Source organism: Seriola aureovittata, chromosome 12 (genome assembly GCF_021018895.1).
Source record: "Seriola aureovittata isolate HTS-2021-v1 ecotype China chromosome 12, ASM2101889v1, whole genome shotgun sequence".
NCBI classification, from domain to species: domain Eukaryota; kingdom Metazoa; phylum Chordata; class Actinopteri; order Carangiformes; family Carangidae; genus Seriola; species Seriola aureovittata.
The window spans coordinates 8,727,166-8,748,787 of NC_079375.1; the positions used below are offsets into that span (position 1 = coordinate 8,727,166).

The window sequence follows — 21,622 nt, forward strand, 5'->3', positions numbered from 1 at the left end:
GATGTACAAGTTACACTGGAGATCCACATCATAAATCTCCCAATGCGGAATATAACCAATGAGAAAAATATAGTTGTGTTGCAAATTCACTGATACATTATGAATATATGGGGAGTAATACATTATTGATTGGTGTTGAGTTATATGGTGCATAACACATGGAGGCAGATGAGCGCTGTTTGGCAAAGGCTCAGTTTTTCTTTTCTCCTATAGGCTCCAAAGGCTGCATGCACACGCACACACACACACACACACACACACACACACAAACACACACACACACACACACACACACACACACACAAACAAACAAACAAACAAACAAACACATAAATCATCATTCAGCACACACACATACAAAATGACCACTTGTAGCGTTTGACATTAGACAGCTCCACTTGATTAGCAGGAGCTCTCCGTATAAAGCTCCATTATCTCAAACGGCCATCCTGATAATGATCTTAAGCAGTGCGACAGGCAATTAGGATTGGAGTGTTCAGAAACTGGGCCTGTACATCAAAGCTTTGAATGAGGGGACCGTATGAGTCCACAAAAACCAAATGGGCTGGAATAGTGTGTCACTGGCTAAATAGTCTTAACGTCCAAACACTATTTATGAGTGCACCTTTAATCATTATAATCTCTTGGAGCCGTCACGGCAGGTCAGGAGGACTCGATAGCCCTTTCTTTTTTTTTTTTAAAGACTGAACATGCTTTGATGTAGCCTGAAAGATATTCTCAAGTTAAATGGACAGCGTTGCATTTCAGAAGAGGGATACCGAGGCTCTCGGCTTGCAGATAAAGCAGACATTTACTGGGGCCTAAAGGAATGAATGTTTTATCTACAATTCAAGAGCGTTGCTCGCCTTCTTTTGAAATCCATTTCTAAGATTGATAGCCAAAGAGCGGCAAATAGTATGATGAAAGCTATCAGCCACTTCTTGAACACATGTCTGAGCAGAGGACTAAGACAATAGATAGATAGTAAAACAGATCATCCAATTCCACCTCTCCCCCGTGCTGCGTTCAGTTGAGATGTATGGACTGAGTTGACCATCAGAAGAAATAAAAATGAACTGCAACAGTGTTTAGGTATGACGTAAGGTTCAAACAAAGTCACAGGAAGGTTGGTTACTTCACCCTTCACGTTCACTCAAAACATATTTTCTCACCTACCTCTAATGTCTAGCCATGCAGAAAGTTCAGATTTTCTTTGCTCTGGTTAAAGTAAATTGATCTTTTCAACTTATAATCAAGTATAATCGAGACAAAATTTCATGCTTTGATGCTCAGAGCATAAAAAAAAAGATTTAAAAAAACAAAGATTCAACAGCAACATCTCTCTCCAGAAACAGTGACCCTGTTACTCCCTGTTAGTTTTTTCGATTAAATCTATTCACAGTGAGGTCTGGGAGTTATCCAGGGTAAATAATAACTCAAAACGATTGTGACCACCCGTCTCACGTACAGTGGTAAAACAACTGAAATACACTAATGTGATGTTTGTGTTGTCTGTTTTCAGTTGTTTACACGCCTAGAAATTGTAGCATGTATTTGCATGCAACCCCAGCTAAACTTCAGTGACAGCTGAGGCATGATGTCAGCAGCCTAGTGCTTACAGTACACTGCCGAGGACTTCATAAATATAACAAGCGGCTGCCGATGTGTCCACTCACTTGTCCATACTGATATTAAGTGCTCCATGTGGGTAATCTGAATTTGTGGTATAGCTTTTTCTGAACAGTTATGATTTGCGCCATATACATTTCACTGTGAGGACAGATAGGCAGCCTGTGTTGGACAGGTTTGCACAGCGCCTCCCCCGCTTTGATTTCCTGTCTTTGGGTTCCTCTCAGCTTCCATCCACGCACCTGTAACTCATTTGGCTCATGCCTTGTAGTACTTAAGGGTCTGTGTTTTACCTCAATACCCTGTTGAAGGCTTTCACCTGAAACACGTTGGTTAATTTTTTTTTTTTTTTCCCATTTGTTTGCAATTGCTAAGGCCCTGAACATCAAAGAGCACCTTTGTTCAATGAAAGTAATTTAGGGGGGGAAAAAAAACAGCTTCTCCTGTTTGGCAAAGCAAAGACATACTCCAGTTTTTTCCATTTTTCTTTTCTTTCAAAAGGTCTGTGGTTAACTTTTAAAAAAATATGAAAGTCATAACACAATCACCACAAAGCTTTGTGAACACCTTGGGCTCCAAGTTTAACCAACAACAGTGATGCCTTTTTCTGTGGTTTTTGTCTTCACCACAACACTTTTAAAATATCGCATCTCATTAAATCTCTGTGAAGTCTATTTAAAGAAATGTGATGAAAATGAAAACTGGATGTGTTACTTTCTCTGTGCTTTGTGCAGTTTCTTTGACAACATGAGATGGATTGGCATAATGTAAACTTTCTTTGATAGGATTATCTCACGTAGAATAAGCTACCACAGTGATCAGTATTAATGTATTTAAAAGAGAGCGGGACTGGGAATAGCAGGTTTTCTGCTCATCAGTGTAACAGCTGTTAAAGACTTATAGAATCGGGTTGATGCAGAAATGTCTGAGACAGATATCTTTAAAACTGGAGACTGTTCGCATGGCTTGATACCAGCAGATATTATGTTTTGAAATTTGGTAGAAACAACCCTTTGATTTCATTACCAGCATCAACTGTGATTCTTCAGACCGGGGAAACTTTTTCCATTCTTCCCTTACAGACTGTTGATGATTATATAGTCACTGTAACTTTTAGTTCCTCGCCATCATGAGTGCAACACGGCATGATCCCCCTCCGCTGTAGCCCGTCCACTTCAACATTTGACGAGCTGTTTGTTTTCAGATTCTGCACCATCGTCGTCCTGAGCTGTTGTTTGCATGTGGGCATTTTGTTTGCTCGAATGATTCTTGCCACTCATTCTCTCGTCTCTCACAATAAGATGTTTTTGTGCCCACAAGACTGCTGCTGACTGCATGTGTTTTGTTTATTCCTCTATTATTGGTAAACTGTGGTGAGTGAAAGTTGTAGGAGATCTAGTGTGGAAATAAATTGAAAACAAGCTCTCGCATCACTTACTTTATACTGATGGCGTACTCAGTGCATTCTTTACTTCTGTGTCGAACCAGATAGGTGCTGTTTCCTCGGTCCAGGAGCTCCACCTCAGCCTGGTATCTCTCCATGGGCCCTGCAAACCTGAACCACCCATGAACAACTACTGCACTTACACTGCAATCAATCATTCTGAACATGAGGATGAGAACAGTCAATACAATCAATAAAATAGAGTAAGAATGACTTGTGGTTATTGTTAGCAATCTACAGTCATTTGTTTTCGTCACTTACCAGAGCTGGGCAGAGTAATCGACAGGTTTTGGAACCTGACATAGAAAAGAATTGTGGTTATTTTGTGCTTTAATGGAGTCGATACAGGGGGGTGGAGGTCATTTGCGGTAATGTGATATTCAAGCCACATCTAATGGCTAAAATCAGTCTTCTACAGAGAAAAAAAGTGCAATTGAAAAGCACTACATTCCTTTGCTAAGACATCGCTACTAGCCATTATCCACTGAATGCATTGTAATCACACTCAATGTGTCTTATTGATTACAAAAAATATGCACACTTACACACGGGCAAGGCCTCACAGCGTCACTTGGAAAGAAGCCAATCTTGCTTGTCGCCAGGATTTTGCCCTGCAACGGCAACTGGCTGTTAATCGCGTTATATTTGTCTGGGAGCAACTGCACATCCCTCTCTCTCTTTCTCTGTTCCTTTCCTCTTCCCCTCCCACACTCGCTTCAATAAATCCTCAGCAATTAGCACACAACAAGCAGTGCATCTAATTTGCAGCCCAAGTTAATTATGGTTCAAACTCTGCCGGCAGTTAGATTTGTGCTGCATCAAAACAAGAGCCTCGTTTAACACTAAATAATGGATCTTATTCTGGTCTTTGAATATCCAAACAGCATGAGCTCTTTGGCTCACGCTAAAGCCTACCAATTGCATTTTAGTGAACCCGCCTCAAGCAAACACAAGCTTTATATGAAAATCATTAATTCTTTCAACAAACATAGTGTAGACAGACTTTTTTTTCCCCAGCTAAATAAACCAATTTGCTAAAACGAATTACTTAATTTTTATATGGACTTGCTCATACATTCGGTTGGTTCGGTTTAGTGATTATAACCTTAAATCTCTATCGTGTCCATTATCTTGTAGGCAGTGATAAACATATATATCAACATTAGGCTCAAGATAATTTAAGTATCCAGCTCTGAGCTCGAGGTCAATTTGAAGTCCATTGAGTCAATCTGAGAAGACAGTGAGTGTTGAGGGCATGTGGAGCTCTTCATTCAGCTTCCTGCCCTGTTTATGCTTTCCTCCTCACTCCTCTTTATTAGAGTAAGAAATGCTTTTTGGGACCGTGCAAGCTCTGCCAGTAACTAGATTGGAAAGCGAATCTTTACCCATCTCTATGATTCATTCTGTGTAATAACATTTCATCAAAGGTTTTTTGAGAGCCCCTCTCTATTTGTTATGCCTTCAATAAGCGTATGATAAAGATTAAACTTATTACTCTGTTGGCATAAACAGGCAGTAGTCAAAGGATCAAATGAAATTATAGTGATTGATTGTATTGTTCTGCCAGTGGGATGGGGGATAATTGCCTTCTGGGTAACAGGGGATATGAATTCTCAATGTTCTGTAATTCCATCCTCTGGCGCCACTGGGGACGCTGAAGATTAAAGGTACCCTGTGGAGCTTTCATTGTAAACAAACACAGTTTTGTTTGGATTCAGTGTTTCTCACCAAAACGCATTGTGTGTGACCATAAGACCTAACAAACTTGTTGAAAACACTTGCAAAGCCTTCTTTTGTTGGTTTTGAAACTTGTATTGTATCTTCCATTGTGTCTATCAGATTGTGGTTTTCTTAATCTTCTTTTCTTTTTATTACCACATCTTGCATTTTGCAGCTCATTTCCGCCACCAGCTATTGATACGCATCACCGTCTCCTGCGACAACATGTTGATCCCAGTTCCAAGTGGGATCCAATTGTATCCAATTAAATTAACAATGCTTCAATCATGATTGATACAATGTCAAAATAAATACATTTCTAGTTTAGAGGCCATGTGCAGGTGTTAATTTTTTTATTAACTTTGCTGTCCAACAGTGTTGCACCTGTGATGCAAGTAAAACTGCACTGCCCGACAAAGGCAAAACAGTAAGCTAACTGGAATTTGACTTTTTGTTTTACCACATAACAAATTATTATGCTATAATTTCTGTGAAAACAATATGTAAAATGTGCAGTAACTAAAAGAGAGAGAGCTCTGTTGAGTGAATTAGCCGTGGCTACTCACTAAAGCTGAAAATATTTTGATCACTTATTTTTCTCAAGCTATTACCTGTTACTGAAAAATATCAATCTTATATCGACCATCATCTTAGTTACCAATTTGTTATTCTTCATAACTTGATGAGGCAGTAGCTATGTCCAATCATGAGAGAGAAAACCACAGCTAAACTAGTCCCTTTTCTCAACTTCACTGCCTCTGTGTTTTCTGCTCTCTGCTCTAATATGGGCTCTGACAGAAAACATAATTTCAACAGTGTGTTAGCCTGTTGATCAGAATATTGCTCTGCAGCACCACTAGTGGTTAAAACCACCACAGGGCAGCCTCAGGTTGCCTTATTACAGTATCATTATGCACAGAACAAGAAAACTCAAATTCGTATTGTCATTTAAATCCTTTGATTATCCCTTCTCACCATGCATGGTAACCATGGCAGCAATCAGTGCAGTGCCATCAGGTCTGTGGCATGACATTCTGCTAGCTGTTCTACCGGCTTACAAGAAGTCTCCTGGCATTCATGTCCTCACCCTCCACCTTGTGCTCTGTCACAACAGAGAGAAACATGGAGCACAGGAAATCGGGCTAACTGCCTACTCCCAGCCGTGCCGTTGGCAAAGACTGCAGTCTGATTGGAGCAGCACCAGAAGGAGGATGAGGCTTTAATGCCGCCGTAAAGCAGCAGTGAAAAGCAGCTAGGGAGGCTGCCGGAAGACCCCAGATAAATCGGCCATCCTTTCAAAAATAGATAAGGTCAAACACTCTCAACCGTTTGGCTGACCTCGTGAGGTGGTTGCTAAATGTGCCTGTACATGAGGTTGTGCGCCACCATTAAAACATCTTCCAGAGGCTGAAGTGTCGGCTGTTTTATTGTCTCAGTGTGGCACTCAATTAATCAACTGAAGCCACTAATTGGTTAGATCATCAGATGGAGGCTGTGATTCAATCTGATGAGAAAAAAAAAAAGACAAACACCCCATTTGTAATGTAACTGGGGTTCAGTGAAGTTCATATCGATCTTCGTCTGATATTTCTAATTGAGGCTGACCTCATCATAATGTCACATTTATGGCTGTTGGGACACAGAATGTGACAAACAACCACAATACAATTAGTGATTTATAAAAAACAATGGCCAAAAGGGAGGGAAATTAATGATCTCACCCCATTAATATTTTTTTGAAAGCTTTTTTTTTTTTTCTCCTAACATAGTGGGAAATCCAGTATTAGAGAGAAGAGATGACATGCAGCGTGGATTCAAACCCATGACACTGCAAAGACATCGCGTGCACCGAGCCAACCCGGTGAGCCATAACATGTCATTTTTTCATAGAGCCACAGATGTTGAGATAAAACGAGGATGAGCTGAGTGACACGCACCTGCCACCAGGAGCTGTGTAGGTCGGCAAACATCAGTTCGATGACATCCCCCGCATGAATGCTTAGTGGGGGCCCCCACTGGGGGTAGGGGAGGCCACTGTAGTCTCTGATCACAACCATCCTGGGTAAACCTAGCAGACAGGGAATACAAACACATTTACACTCTGACTTTTGTGCATTTATCAGTCATATATACAGCAGTGCAACAGCGGTAATGTCTTGTATAGTCTGAATGGTTCATCAGCATTAGCTCTGGGTAATACGTTAGAAATACCGTAACCACGTATGACGGAGAGACTTTCTGAAAATTACATAAGGAAGATAATGAAGAGTGTTGTGTTTCTCCGACTATGATTAAAATGGAAGTTTAGATACTGTAAGTATCCTGCTAGATGTGCGAGACTTAAAACTGCATGTTAAAACCAACAAATCAATAAAAAAAAAACAAATACTACAACAGAATGAAATGATTCTAATGCTTAAAGTGTCATCAGACCCAACTATAAACTGGACCACGTACACATTTTACCAGTAATTTCAAATTTATATTTTGATTTACTTTCTGTTGTTCTTGTTTTGCTTTTTCTGACCTTTTCTTACTGATAACATTTTTTTCATTAAATTCCTACCCGGTAAAATATCACATGGGCACTATGATGAACTCCTTTTACCCTAATTGATTAAATTTTTAAAAATCAGTTGATTTGTTTGATTTATAGGTTGATTTATATGACTGTCACAGGTTCAGTAATGCTGGTGTGGGGGGTGAAAATGGAGAGGTATCAATGAAAACTGTAAATTTAGTGTTCTATTGGTAATGCAGAGAACATGGACATTGTTTCTGGAAGATGTCTTTTTAATTTTAATTTTGATGATGATTTTTATTTTTCACCTGTGGTCAGAAGCTTGCTCTGGCCCACCTGTAACTATATGGTCCAGTAATGTCACAGTGTACTCACCCTGTAGTTCACTTTTACATCTCTGCAGCAGGGTGACAAATTTAACCACTGGGGGTAGGTGAATGCAAGATTTTTTTGGCTGCTGTAAAGGTGTTCTTTAAATGTAATTCTCACTGCTATGAGCATCACACGAGAACATTTTCAATCAGAACTCCATTGTACTGAGGTGACAGCAGAAATCTCTGAGGTGGATATCTTGAAACCAAAAGAAAACCAAAAGGTCGAGATAATAATAAAGGCAAGTGAGAAAATATGCAGTTTGTAGTGCCAGCCATTTAGTAATTATTTGCACCAATCATGTGCATAAAGCCAATTCACAATTGATGAATGTGGGACTTCTTTTGATTGAGGTTTAAACCACCGAAATGGCACCGTCCCTAAAAAGCAGCAATTTACTATAGAGAAAAATTCATGTCTTTGATTCCTGAACGGAGCAGCACCAATCTTTCCTCAGCGTGGCAGACAAAATACAGCCACAAGCATCCGGCTAAAGCTAAGACTAAACACCCTTGCCAACTTAAAAGACACAGCCACTTACTCTCCTCTGACTCACACATCTAGCCTCCTCAGACACATCTCCCTTCCAGCCACGGCTCCGTAGCAAACCAGCCCGAGGAAACTATTACGTTGACCTCAGATTAATGGAATATCTCACATTCATGTTTTTAATAAGAACAATAAGCACGGCTGTCTTTCTCATAAAGCCCCTTATGGAAATTGATTTATCACGAAGGCACAGCTCAGCGGTTGAGGCCGAGGCATATAGACTGCTGGAAGTGCTTTTCTGCCAGTATTTCTCCTGCCGCGGTTCTCATAATGATTCCACCTACTCCAATTCATCTCAATGCCGTCTAGGGTTTAGGAATCACGGCATGCGGTGAGAAAAGGGCTTTTTTTGTGCTTTGGTTAAGGATTCCTTCTGCAACCTGTTATTCATTGGTTATTCTAACTCAAATATATTTGTCAAGAGGAAACTGCAGTTGCTCATTTCCTCCTTTGAACCCCGTGGATAAATTCATGTCAGGGAGCATTTCTAAGAGACATCTTCAGGGTTTTTGTGGCAAAAAGAGGGAGTTGAGTAATATTTGATCAGAGACATGGGTAGGGTGTGATAACATCTGAGGGTTAGCTTTAAAGCACCATCTATCTGCTCCAGGTCTCACTTTGGCCTCTGACTAACCGTCTCCTTTTCATCCTGTCTGTGTTTCTGTTTTGCTACAGAACCAAGATAAAAGGAGCTTAAGAGGTACCACGTAAAGCCCTCAGCAGGTTAACAAAAGCGGTCAAGTGGTCAAGGCATACTGACCTGGGTCCGGTGGTACTGTGTTTTCCTGTGAACAGAGAGAGAAAGCATGAAGCAAGACAGAGGAAAGGGAAAAGAAGAGAAGAAGAAGAAGAAGAAATGAAGGGACTGATAAATAAAGAGAGGTCATTCTTAATCCCTGTACTGGATCAGCCTGACCTGAGGAGTCAGTCATAGCATACTCTTAAAACTATCATCTGTGAGTGGTATAATCTTTCGATGTATGGTCTGAGCATTTTAAAAGTGAGAGACAGACATCAAGAGTGAAATATAGGAATTCTGTTTCTGAGCAGTTCTCTTTAAACTTTAATACATACACACTGGATCTTTTTATCTACATTTTGTCCTTCACCCACCAGGGTATCATACAGTGATCATTTTCTAAACACATGGCAGGTGATTGATATGGAGCTTTGAGTGTGCCACAGGAATAAGAATATATCGACTCTTATAGTGTAATTATATTTTATGGTTAAATCGTGATAAAACTATAGGAAGAACTATGACTGGCCAGCTGTTATGTGCTGATAGGAGTCTGGCCAATCAGAGCTCCTGCTCTCGCTCTGTGGGATGGACTTCATAAAATTTTGATTCAGCGCAGGGCTTACAATTAAATAAAGCAATCTTCAAATTAACACAATCAAGAAATGTGAATTGTCGATGTTGCAGGAGGGGTGAGGGCATTTTAATATGCTTTGATTATCATGTATTTGATTTTAATGTTTTTTAATGCACCATTTAAATCCAAATGTAAATAATCATTTAGCTATATTAGCTAGAATAGCTTTTAAAACATCCCATCGTATTAACTGATTATAATTGCATAGAGTCTGTACTATTGTGGTGGCACACTCCGGTGCATGCGGACATGTGTGGGTGTATATTATATTATCTGCTGTGTTGTGCCTCACTAATTATGTTAGCTTTGGTGTCTAAGTCAAAGAGCAGTAACAGTCCAGGTCTCACCTTGGGTCTCGGCTTGGCAGAATCTGCAGTCAGGTGAGAGACAGACACAGACAGGGGAATACAATATGAGTGTGTGGTGGCTTCCTGACATACAACCTCAACTGTCAACCCCGGCTGGCCCTCATCACGCCTCAGAATGCATAAAGACCGCAGTGCCACGGCTAAGAAGGCTTGTCAAAGGCCAGAGCTGCCTTTAGCTGTCTGTGCATGCAGGGAAGGTAATGTACCTGAGCTCAAGCACCAGGCTGGTGACAAAGAGCTACGGCTTGACACAGGAGTAAGATGCAACAACTGCTAAATACCTATATAACACAGTATATTAGCTTTCAATTAACCAACTGCTGAAAATTTAAAAGAGTCAGAGTGTAACTTGCCATTTTTCTAATACAGGATTCACATGAAGGCGGTACAAGAGGAACGCTCGTGGAGTGCTCAAAATGTAACGAGGTGCTCCTCTAGGGAGCATGAATGTGCTCAGTAAATTTCATGGTGATCTGCATTTTAGATTTTGATATTTTGTGTGGATAAGTGGAAATATTGCCCTGATGATGGCGCTAGAGTAAAGGTCACCAAAAAATGTGGATTTAGGGGACACGAGTATGCAGAGTGAATATCATAGAAATGAAAGTAGTTTTCAAGATAACTTGTGATGGCCCAAAAAAGTGAAAAAGAGTTTGGTAAGCCTCCATCTCACCTGTTCTCCCACACACTCCCAGTCGACCCAGACACTCCTTATGAGCCCCCAGCCCACATTTGAGACAGAGATAACCCTGGTTAAAGATGCCCCTGCAGACAATAAAACACAGGATATATTTCATTTATAACGGCCTCCTCAAGAGAAATACCTTGACATTTTGGATTTTCAGGCTTCTGTCACACTCTCAAGAAAAGAAAAATGACACAGGAAATGTCCTTCAGCTTTCCAGAACCATAAAACTGATACTGTCCACTGAAAACGGACATACTTAACTGTCTATACTACAGTATACCAACTATTTATTTCAATTAAAACCCAGCGTTAAGAAGCTATTTTCACTTAAGGACTAAATCTAAATAAAGAAAATTTAAGGAAAAGGAAAACTGGCTGAAGACTGAAATGTGAAATGTCAAGTTGTTCCTTTCACACCTTCAAAGTGTATTTTCCAAAGAACAGAAAAACACCATCAGTGCAATAAGACATGGTGATTCGCCCTCCTAGAACAATATGTGTAGTTACAGTTTCTATCTTCACCCGGTCTCAGTTGTGGGCTTGAGTACCACATGGCAACTTTATTACTCTCCCTCGACTTCATCAGTTCTACATAATTATCCAAAATAGAAGGGGTTCTTCACAATGCCTGAATCGTACCTGAGCAAGAGGTGACAGAAGCTACAGGAAGTGATCCTTTCAAATGTGTGCATCTTGAACTGGTGGGAGTTGTGGCTGGCTTTTTCTGGCCGGATATTTGATCTGAAACATAGAATAAGAGGGGAAAAAAAAGTTAAACGCAATCAAGACTAGGAGTCTCCAGCCACCTATGCAACAATGGCAGTCTAGGCAATAGTTTTGAGACTTTCACCTAAAACCATAAATTTAAACCTCACTGTGACGCAAGAAGAAAAGTCAGGGGATCACCAAAGCCAGTAAGATTCATCCTCTGGGATCCATAGGTGCCTGTACAAAATGTCTTGGCAATCTATCCAATAGTTGTTGAAACATTTCAGGCTGGACCAAAGTTGTGCACCGATTGATCAACAGGCAGACCCTTAAAACCAAGCTGTTAGCGTGTGGTAATTACATTTGTGCGTGTCTCAGTTGTGGGAGCAATTTTCTTTCAGTTATCTTAATCTACAAAACATTCTTGATCATTTCTTTATCAAGTGAATTAAATAAGTTTGTTGAGATACAAACAATCTGCAGTTTCTTCCTCCACCTCCACTGACATAAAAGCAATTTCACCCCAAGCACATGTGCACGTGTAAATGAAGAGGACTTGAATCCGCCCAGACAAATCCAATTTTGAGCTGCATGTGTTCAAATATGAGAGGGGAAACATGCACAGCAGACATAAGCAGCCCCCCCTGGAACATGAACAAACACGACTGACACAAAAATGTCTTTTTTTGTATTGAACACACCATCCAGAAGCCACTTAAACTGAGTGCTCCCCTAAGTGAGTCCTTCATCAGGAGCCCACATCCTTTTTACAGGTACGATTTTCACTTTCTGAATGGGCCCCTTCTGGTGTCAATGCACAGTGTCACAAAGCTGTTTTCAGACACACACCCCATATCTGTGAAAAAAAATAAAAAATTTCAAGACAACTGTGAAAATGGTTATTTCCTCTTTGAATTTTGGAAATTACACATCAGGTTTTGAGCAGGTGTCAAGCGCCTCGAGGTCAAAGAAGTGTATGAACTCATACGTGACTACAAAAGAGGATTAAAAATGTGCATTGTGTAATGTACACCCCTGCACACGACGTTGTTTTTCTACAATGCATATATAAAAGAATAATTGAACACACTATTAGAAGTGAAAACATATTTAGAAGGGCCATAGCAGACAGCAGTCAGCTTGCAGAGCGGGGATATTGTTTTTTATACATATCCACCGCAAACACAAAAGCATTTGTTCAGTCAATCAGAGTGTAATGTCAAAACAACACTGTATTCCCTCAAATCAACATACAAAAGGATTTAGGCTTGCACAAACCTCCTACTTAAAGTTACAAAATAATACAAAAGAAATATATACTTCCATAAAGCACTGATTTGAAGAACCATCGGGGCAGAGTGGCGTCTTTGTAGTTTTGCAGCTCTTTGGAACAGTTTATGTTTAATGTGTGGGTTTGTGTGTATGTGTGGGTATTTGTGTGTGCACGCGTGTGTGTGTGTGTGTGTGTTTGTATGTGTGTGTGCATGTGTTATCGTACTGTTGTCAGGAGTGTGTGCTTGATTGCAGCTAAGACCTGATCAAACAGTGCACATGAAAGAGTCAACACCTCTCTTGACCTTGGAATAACATGCATACAAACAAAGACAAATAAACACCACCCCCCCCCCCCCCACACACACACACACACACACACACACATATGCATACACAGTGTGTTTTTTTCCTATGATACACACGGCGGTCTTCTGTGTTGATTGCAACCTGCCTGAACTGTGGTGTTCATGTGTCTCTGTGTACTCACATAGCCATTTCAAACTGATCCAGCCACTTCTTCTTCAGCTCCCTGGTCTTAAAAAAGAGTTCAAAGCCTGTGTACCCCTGCTGGTGAGTCACGTAGAAGCCGTAGCACCACTGTGGAGGTCAGGGAGAAGACAACAATCAAACCAAATGTGAAGTAAGTGCAAGTGCAAGTGCAAGTGCCGGAACATTTGCATACTTATAAATACCATGGCTAAATTTATACTGTAATGCTTATCTCACAGAATATACACTTTCGGTGGCGGGTGGCGCAGCAGGTCAGTTTTTAGCAATGTTACACAGCAGTCTGAGTTTCATCTTTTTCCGGTTTGCATGTTTTTGTTTTCATTTCCGTCACAAATCTGCAAAACCCTCAGCAGATTGTTATGGTGTATTTGTAGGTTTAAGCGTAAACAGAGCATGATCCTCCGGATCTGGCGGTTACATAAAAAGATGCGTGGTTTCAAATACCGGAGGATGGCTGCCGAGATAAATTCTATTTGTGGTATGGCTGTAAAAACTGGAAAGAATAAAATATACCCAAGAATCCCTTGTGTTATTGCAGGTTAATTCCAATGTTTTATAAGTAAAGGTGACGAGTCTGGCAAGCTAATATTGCAGTTTTTAAACTCAAAGTCAGAAATTTACAATCTGAAAGTTGTTACCTTGGAGAGAAGAAATATGGATCCCCACAAGGTTTAATATGTCCAATGGAAAATACAGCTCTGTTCCCAATGACACATCTAATGCTAAAGAATTATTCCTTACTTAGTTATTCACTTCTTGGCAGAGAGTTAGATGAAAAGATTGATACCATTATCATGTCTGAAAAGCTAATTTAAAGCTGCAGTCAGCATCTGCTTAGCATAGCTTAACATGAAGACTTGGATGAGGGCAACCGCACTGTGATGGCCAGACTCCACATGGCTAACACACAGTTGGGCACATTACACTTTTGTTCCTCTAAAGAGTTAACAAGATATGACATGTTAATTACAGAGCTTTAGCGGTACTAGCTAGGCATATTTCGTTACCTTTGAACAGAGCTAGGCTAACTGTTCCCCACTGTTTCCAATCTTTGTGCTAAACTAACCAGGTGCTAGTATGTAGCTTTAAAGTACAGTGGTATTGATCTTCTCATGTAACAATAAAATGAATGAGTCTTTTACTCATGTCTGAAGCACAAAAAACAGGCTGATTTCAGAATTTTAAGGGATGTTGTTTGCCTTTGTTTGAACTGTCTGACATATTGTCAAAAATTTGTTATGTCCTGTCACACCAGATAGGATAAGAAAGGCAAATATGATTTCAATCAGATGTGCAGCTAGTAATGCTGTCATCAGTCCTCACTGACTTTAGTTTTTGTGTCGTGGTGCCAAGACTGGTAACACCAGTCTCACAGACCAACCACAGTGTGTTGGCTGCCGGATCTGCAGCAGAGTGTGTTTAACCAGAACTCTACCCAAAGACAACTTAAGCTGAGGCAGAGTCTCCTAATCCGCCTCAGAGGGACCAAAGCTCAAAAGAAAGTTCAAAAGTCCTACGTTTAGGAGCATTACCAAAACTTCTAAGGTAAAAACCTTCCAAATACTTCAACTATAGCTGCCACTTTTCTTATAGACATAACATCTATTGTATGAAAAGAAACGTGTGTTAAACAGAACGACTGCATGTTTTCTCTTCAGCAAAACATTCAGCTTGGCAGCTTTCCAAAAACAAGCCATAGTTTTCAGCCACTGGCCACCAAGTAGCTCCACTGCAGCACTTACAGGTTAAATGCCCTGCCCATGGACATATTTAAGAGCGTTTTTCAATCAATTCCCAAACCTCTCGGCTTTTGCCACCCTAATCCGTTCCAGCTTGTTGTGTCATATCTAATAACAGGAAAAGTGGTAGGGTTTACCCGTCAGTGATTGGCCAGCCCTGCAAAGTCCTGAGTGTTTTAGAGCTCTGCTGAAGTGTTAAATCATTGATGACTGTGTGGGTGCTCAGTGGCACCACATTCACACTCTGAAGTTTCATTTAGCAGAAAATGATATATAGCTATAAGCAGCCTTGGAGGACTGCACACATTCATCACCTGATATTAGCATCTCTGTCCTGCGGTGTGTGTGTGTGTGTGTGTGTGTGTGTGTGTGTGTGTGTGTGTGTGTGTGTTTTTGTGGGTGTGTGTTGAGGCAGATGCAGTTGCCTATGTCTGAGAATATTTGTCTCTTTCCGTGCTCTTTTCTTTCTCTCTCCCTCACTACAAATGAATTCTTATACATGCGTCTGTGTCTCTTTGTGCAGCACATGATCGATGGAGCTTTATGTTGGGAGGTGGATGGGATAAAAATAAGGGTTAATGATATATCCAGACACAGTCAGCAATATGACACTGTTTGTGTCATTCCATGTTTAGTACAAGATTGTTAATTTAAAAACCGTGTCAGACACAACCATGAATAATGACAAACACACACAGACAAAATACATCCAGACCATGACCGTGCATATACAATACCAGTCTTTGCAATGACATTGTCCCACACAAACACTCAAAACCCAGACACACACATACAGACACACACATCACGACTAAACAATAGAGTAAATGAGGATGATAATGGAATCCCTTTGATAAAAACCACAGAACCATCCCATTCTGGCAAGCTGTCAGTTTCACGTTAGCAATCAGCACCGGAGTGAGAAGACACCATCTGTGAGCATACATCAACAAGACATCAACAAGTCCCCCTCACTACAATACGGCCCTCAAACCTTCCCACAAGGCAAAAAATAGCACTCTGTATAAACTGTGTGGGGTGACAAAACGGAGCCTTGCAGCTTTCTAAATCAGGATTTACCAGAAAAGATAAAACGCAACTTACCCTGCAACAGCTAATGAGAGGATGTCATTCTGAATTACTCTTACTGGGTATCCAACATTTATTTTAGCAATAAAATCTGCAGCCAAACAGATGCTTCATAGAAACACCCAGTCTTATTTCATAGTATGAACAGTAAATATTAAATCCAGAAATACAAACATGTATTGTGTTTTTCTTCCCAACTGACCTTTTTGCCCTCTCTGTCAGAGGTGGGGTTGTTGGTGATCTTGAAGTAGTTGAGGTCGAGTATGTCCTTCATCTCATAGTTGTCTCCTCGTCTCTTGCAAACAATGACAGCCACATCAAATAAAAAGATGTGTCTGTACAATAAGAAGACAGATAGTTATAGAGCTACAATTTTATATCATTATACTATCACTGTGACCAATTAAAAGTAATAGATTAGAAAGCAAATGATGCATCTTATGACTGTGAATGTATCCGCCTTATTTGGTTTTTATGGACTATAATATTTTTTGTATTTTCTTCTAACTGCAATCCTAATTTCTCTCTAATGACACTGAAACTGAATTAGAACAACCTGTCTTGTTTCCTCTTGTCAACACTGGAGATCATGCGCACCTCTCCGTCTCCTTTTGGCCGACCAAAGGTGATGAGCGGCTGATTCTGAAAGCAAATTAAAGGGGGTTGCGTGAACACCACATGCACAACACAAAGGACACATTTTTCAGACTTGGGCCTCTTTTGCAATATCAGTTTCTCATATGACTCAAGCCTGATGTGCAAAATATTTGGTCATGTCATTCTTTTTGATGCAGATGGGATCTATCAGACCTTCCTGAATTATCCCATTTAAACCGTTTAAAAGAAGCTCTGTGTATTTCTTTACTGACATGAAACAAGAGATTTTGAGCTTGGGTCTTAACTGAGAATAGCAAGCTCCAATACATTTTAAATGCAATCTGTCTCTATAGTTTCTTTATGTCACACACTGTTCCATCAGATTTGTCACAGCTTTATCTAGTAGATGTAACCCAAATAAACATTTATTTCAGCAGACATATCTACCAGATCCCCATATTACTCCTCCAGACTGTCATGTAAGTTCTGACACCATCTCTTGTTGTATCTTGTTATCAGCAATGACATTCACTTAGGTCACCAATCTTGTTCAATCAAGACAAGAGGAATGTCTTTATAATCTGACAAGCTCTCTTGCTCTCTTACTCATTGTGCCTCTGCTGCTGGTTATGCCCCCCCCCCAAACTGTTACTGGTTCTATTAAATGATTTCTTCCTTCACCATCTCATCTCATCCTGCTCTACTTTGTTGTTACCATACTTTGTGATGCCATCTCTCTCAACCTACATTCTCTGCCTCATGTGTCATATGAAAGTTTCATTTGATGTTTTAATTACAGTAATAATACATTTATTAGGATGCAGTTGCTCTGCATAACATGTTTGACTAGTATAAGTCTGCAAGCAAATGTTATTTTCATTGTTGATTAATTTGCTGATTATTAACTGAACTAATCATCTAAACAGAGAAAATTATCATTTGTTTTTGTCCAACCGACTGTCTAAATCCTAAACAGGTTTAGGATTTAGACAAGGACCTCCAAGTTCTTAGACCTCAAGTTAAACTTTATCTTTATTATCCTTCGAAGATAATTCTGAAAAAAAAAAGAAATACGATAAAGTAAAAAGTAAGCGTATTGCAGGAATGCACAGTAACCTGGAAGTTAAGAAAGTTAACTTTTATCCGTATCAACCCTGCAAGTTTACAGTAAGGAGCAGGTGTCTTGTATATTTAATGCAGGTGTCTCAATTGGTTTTTGCTTCCTCTGTTTTCTTCTTTGGCTAATTCCCTCAGACTATTCCAGATTTAGCGGGGAAGACTCACTGGGCGAATCCACTTGCAAAAGCTGACCACTTGCTAAAAGTAAACATGTCTTCCCGATTTTTTTTGCACCCTTACAAACTGTACACTAACAGGTGATGATAGTTGTAGAAAAAGATTTTTGGTTTACCAAGTTTTCGATAGACCTCTGGTACTGTTCGATCTCCCTCAGAGTCTCATTATCTCTCTTCACCTCGTTGACATACTGAGCCAGGTCCTGGGCCGCACAGACACACACAGACACACACGGACACACACAGACACACACAGACACACACAGACACACACAGACACACACGGACACACACAGACACACACAGACACACACAGACACACACGGACACACACGGACACACACGGACACACACAGACACACACGGACACACACGGACACACACGGACACACACAGACACACACGGACACACAAATGCAGAAAGATTATTGGGTTCATTTAGTCTGGAGGCAGTGAAATATGTCGGAAAATTCAGCACGTATCTATTTTGTAAAGCCTAGATGAAAAATATTGATATTCTGTACTGTACATTTAAAGGAATAGTTTGAGAACTTTGGGAAATACAGATTAAATGTATTCCCTTTCTTTCTGAGAGTTAGATGATAGGATCCCATGTCACTCCTGGAAGCTGGAACCAGGAGACGGTTAGGTTAGCTTAGTTTAGCATAAACACTGGAAACAGAGTCAATCAGACAATCTGTTAAAACTAATAAGTGTCAGTGTAAAAATGAGAAGTTGTGATTTCAAGTCCAACACATGACCACCTGAAAATTGACCTTATTGTTTTTACACTTTTATTTTGGTACAGATAAAAAAAAATAGCATGTTAGTAAGTGAAGTTTAGAGGTGCTTACCGTTGGACAGAGCCAAGTTGGCTGTTTTCCCACTGCCAGTCATTATGCTAAGCTAAGCTAATCAGTTGTTTCCTGTAGCTTCATAATTAACACACAGATATGGAAGTGGTATGAATCTTCTCTTGGCAAAAATAAATAAATACACCAAATCCCAAAACCATTCCTTCAATTTTAAACATGCATGTCTATGTTGTGCAGTGTTTTGTGTGCTTCTGTGACCAAAGCATGAACACCATTTAAATATTATAGTCCTTTCAGCACTGGCAGAGTGAAGAGGGCATTCAGCAGTCACTAATGTGATGGAAATTTAAAATTCTTATCAATACACATCAATCTGAAGTAGTGCAGCATGAATGATTTATGACTTTTTTCCATCTGATAAAAGTTGATAGTTTGTTGTTTGTGGTCTGTTTGGAATTATCCACTAAATCATCCTGCTGCTAGTAACAACCTGAAATCACAGCGATTACAGACCATTTACCATAAGCACTGCACTTACTTTCATGGCATCAAGAGCGATCTTCAAGTTGCTCTTGTCAGCAGCATCGTGAGTGTGTTTGACTAGCTCCTGTTAGAGCGGGAGAGAGAATTGCATGGACACATTTGGCATGAGTAGCTGGATTATTGATTTGATAATGAAGATGACTTTAAAGTAAATTGTGTGAAAGACAGTTATCCTTATGTTGTTTTCATAGCAAAAAAGTATTTTTTGTACTCTTAGTTTATTCTAATTTGTCAGCAGTAAAAAATGATATTTAGGAAAAGATTGACAAATATGGTTCAGGTGATAACATACAAATTATATTTTCATACACTAAGAATAAAGGTAAATAGAAAGAGACAGATAAAAAGTTTTTTTTTTTCTTTTGACTTGTTCTACTTTGTAAGAATACACCAATGTCATTCAGGTGTACAGCAAAAAGCAGGGATGGAGTGTTACAAAGAACATTTACTCAAGCACTGTACTTAAGTACAATTTTGAGGTACTTGTACTTTATTTGAGTATTTTCATTTTATGCTACTTGTCCACTACATTTCAGAGGACTATCATGTTGTTTTTAGTGCACTCCATCATTTACAGTTACGAGTTACTTCGCAGGGTAAGATTTAACTTGCAAAACCTGGAATCAGTTAATAAAATATAATGCAGTGTTTTTTAATAAATTACCCAATAAAATTGTAAATAGTTAACACTGGCTCCATGTACTCATTCACTTTAATGAACTGCAAAATACAGCTAAACTGGTAGATAAATAGGATTTCTCTTTCTCTCAAATAAAATCAACAAAACATGTATGAATACAGTCATGAAGCTGTGCAGCTTTACACAAATACAGTAGTGGAAAAAAGATTTTCTGACCACCTGCCAACACCCACACACATGTCTATTTGATTAATCAACACATGGAAGTATATTTTACGCTGAGGAACCAATCTGTTGATAACATTTTTCCAGAGGTGCCTGTGGGAAGACTTTGGTTTTATTACCATCAAAACACCAGTCAAACAGCAAAGGCGACAAATAACCTCATACTAGTCCAGACAGACAGTCATGTCAATGTAAATATAATTACATATCATGACATAAAACTCAATTTTCCTATGTGACACCAGTCTCACCATTTTAGCAGGACAGCCTATTACAGCATTGAGCTTCATTTTTTGTTGCAGCTTACATTGGACTTTTGCTTATTTCTAGACAGATGCTGCTTGTTAATAACAGATGCTGCCGACACTGTATTTGCTATATGTAACGTGTGTGTTATGTGTACTAGAAAATTATATCATCAAGATTTAATCATAGTTACAGTGCTATGTACATTACAGGTGCTTAATATCAAAGATGTGTGGAATCACTTAAGGTGTGTTTACCCTTCATTACCTTTCTAATAACATTACAAAATGAAAAGCTTAACTCTTCCTTCGTGTGGTGAAAGCTACAGCGCTGCTGTATCTACTCTCACTTAATTTCCGCTTCACCACTTGCTCTTTACTTTCTTCCCTTTTTGCTCCATTCCCCTCTCCTCAAGGGGGTGGCTGACAACACCACCATTTACCATGCAGGCCTTTACCCTCTACAACTATTTAAAACAGCTCTCTAGTCATTGTCCTGATCTGCCCTGTCAGTTATAGTCTGACCTCTGATTCATACTAACCAGGGGAGTGTCACACAGTTATCAGGAAATTAAATTGGGGAACTTTGAAAAGCTGAATTTCTGTTTTTTACAGGAAGCAAAAAGGTACAAAACATGTCTAAGAACTATAATCAGACATCAAATAAATATGAAATCTAGTTATGATTTCAATTGTAAATAATTTTTTCATCAGATGACAGACACTCTTTAAAAATATTTGTTTGAGGAACATTGTAGAAATTCTGCAAGCTGAAATGTCTAGAGACAAACTGGCAAAGTGAAATTAAAGAAAGAAGAAGAAAATGATCGACTCGTCAATGTCAATGAGACTTGTCAAAAGACATGCTTTTTTTGCAGTGTGGACCTGCTCAGAGGTTGTGAAGGGCGGCAAATATGTGGAGAATGTCGCCACCAAGTGGACACTTTTATACTACATGAGCAATATCCTGCATGTTGAATCAGCTGTAATAAACGCTGACAAAATGACAAAGTTTGAACTCCTCCAACAGCAGGTAATATCTGGGCAATGTGGATACTCATTTCTGCCCCAGCAACTACTGTGATGTGTGATGTGAGAAAGGCACGAGAGCCCTAAATTTTCCATTGCATGTATAAAGTAATAATTCTGTCAAAATAAAAGTATATTGCCAAAAGTCAAGTCAAATCTCCAGAATCATATTAGTGATTAACAAACCAGTCAGAAGGAGCTAACTTTAACATGAGCGGGTGGTGTTTCTTAAAAAGACTGTTGAGA

General features: G+C 39.6%; 1 protein-coding gene across 3 annotated transcripts in view; it reads right to left on the reverse strand.

Moving 5' to 3' along the window:
- LOC130179410 (guanine nucleotide exchange factor VAV3-like) overlaps positions 1-21,622 on the reverse strand; it is a 46,693-nt gene that overhangs the window by 9,979 nt on the left and 15,092 nt on the right. For all 3 annotated transcript variants that reach the window (XM_056392364.1, XM_056392363.1, XM_056392365.1), the window contains 13 exons: positions 19,233-19,301; positions 17,996-18,082; positions 16,544-16,629; positions 16,190-16,322; positions 13,137-13,246; positions 11,306-11,407; positions 10,652-10,743; positions 9,958-9,980; positions 8,995-9,019; positions 6,730-6,860; positions 3,619-3,684; positions 3,335-3,369; positions 3,068-3,184 (listed from right to left, as the gene is read on the reverse strand). In XM_056392364.1, the coding sequence (XP_056248339.1) occupies positions 3,068-3,184; positions 3,335-3,369; positions 3,619-3,684; positions 6,730-6,860; positions 8,995-9,019; positions 9,958-9,980; positions 10,652-10,743; positions 11,306-11,407; positions 13,137-13,246; positions 16,190-16,322; positions 16,544-16,629; positions 17,996-18,082; positions 19,233-19,301 (1,076 nt within the window). The remainder of the gene's footprint in view (positions 1-3,067; positions 3,185-3,334; positions 3,370-3,618; positions 3,685-6,729; positions 6,861-8,994; positions 9,020-9,957; positions 9,981-10,651; positions 10,744-11,305; positions 11,408-13,136; positions 13,247-16,189; positions 16,323-16,543; positions 16,630-17,995; positions 18,083-19,232; positions 19,302-21,622) is intronic.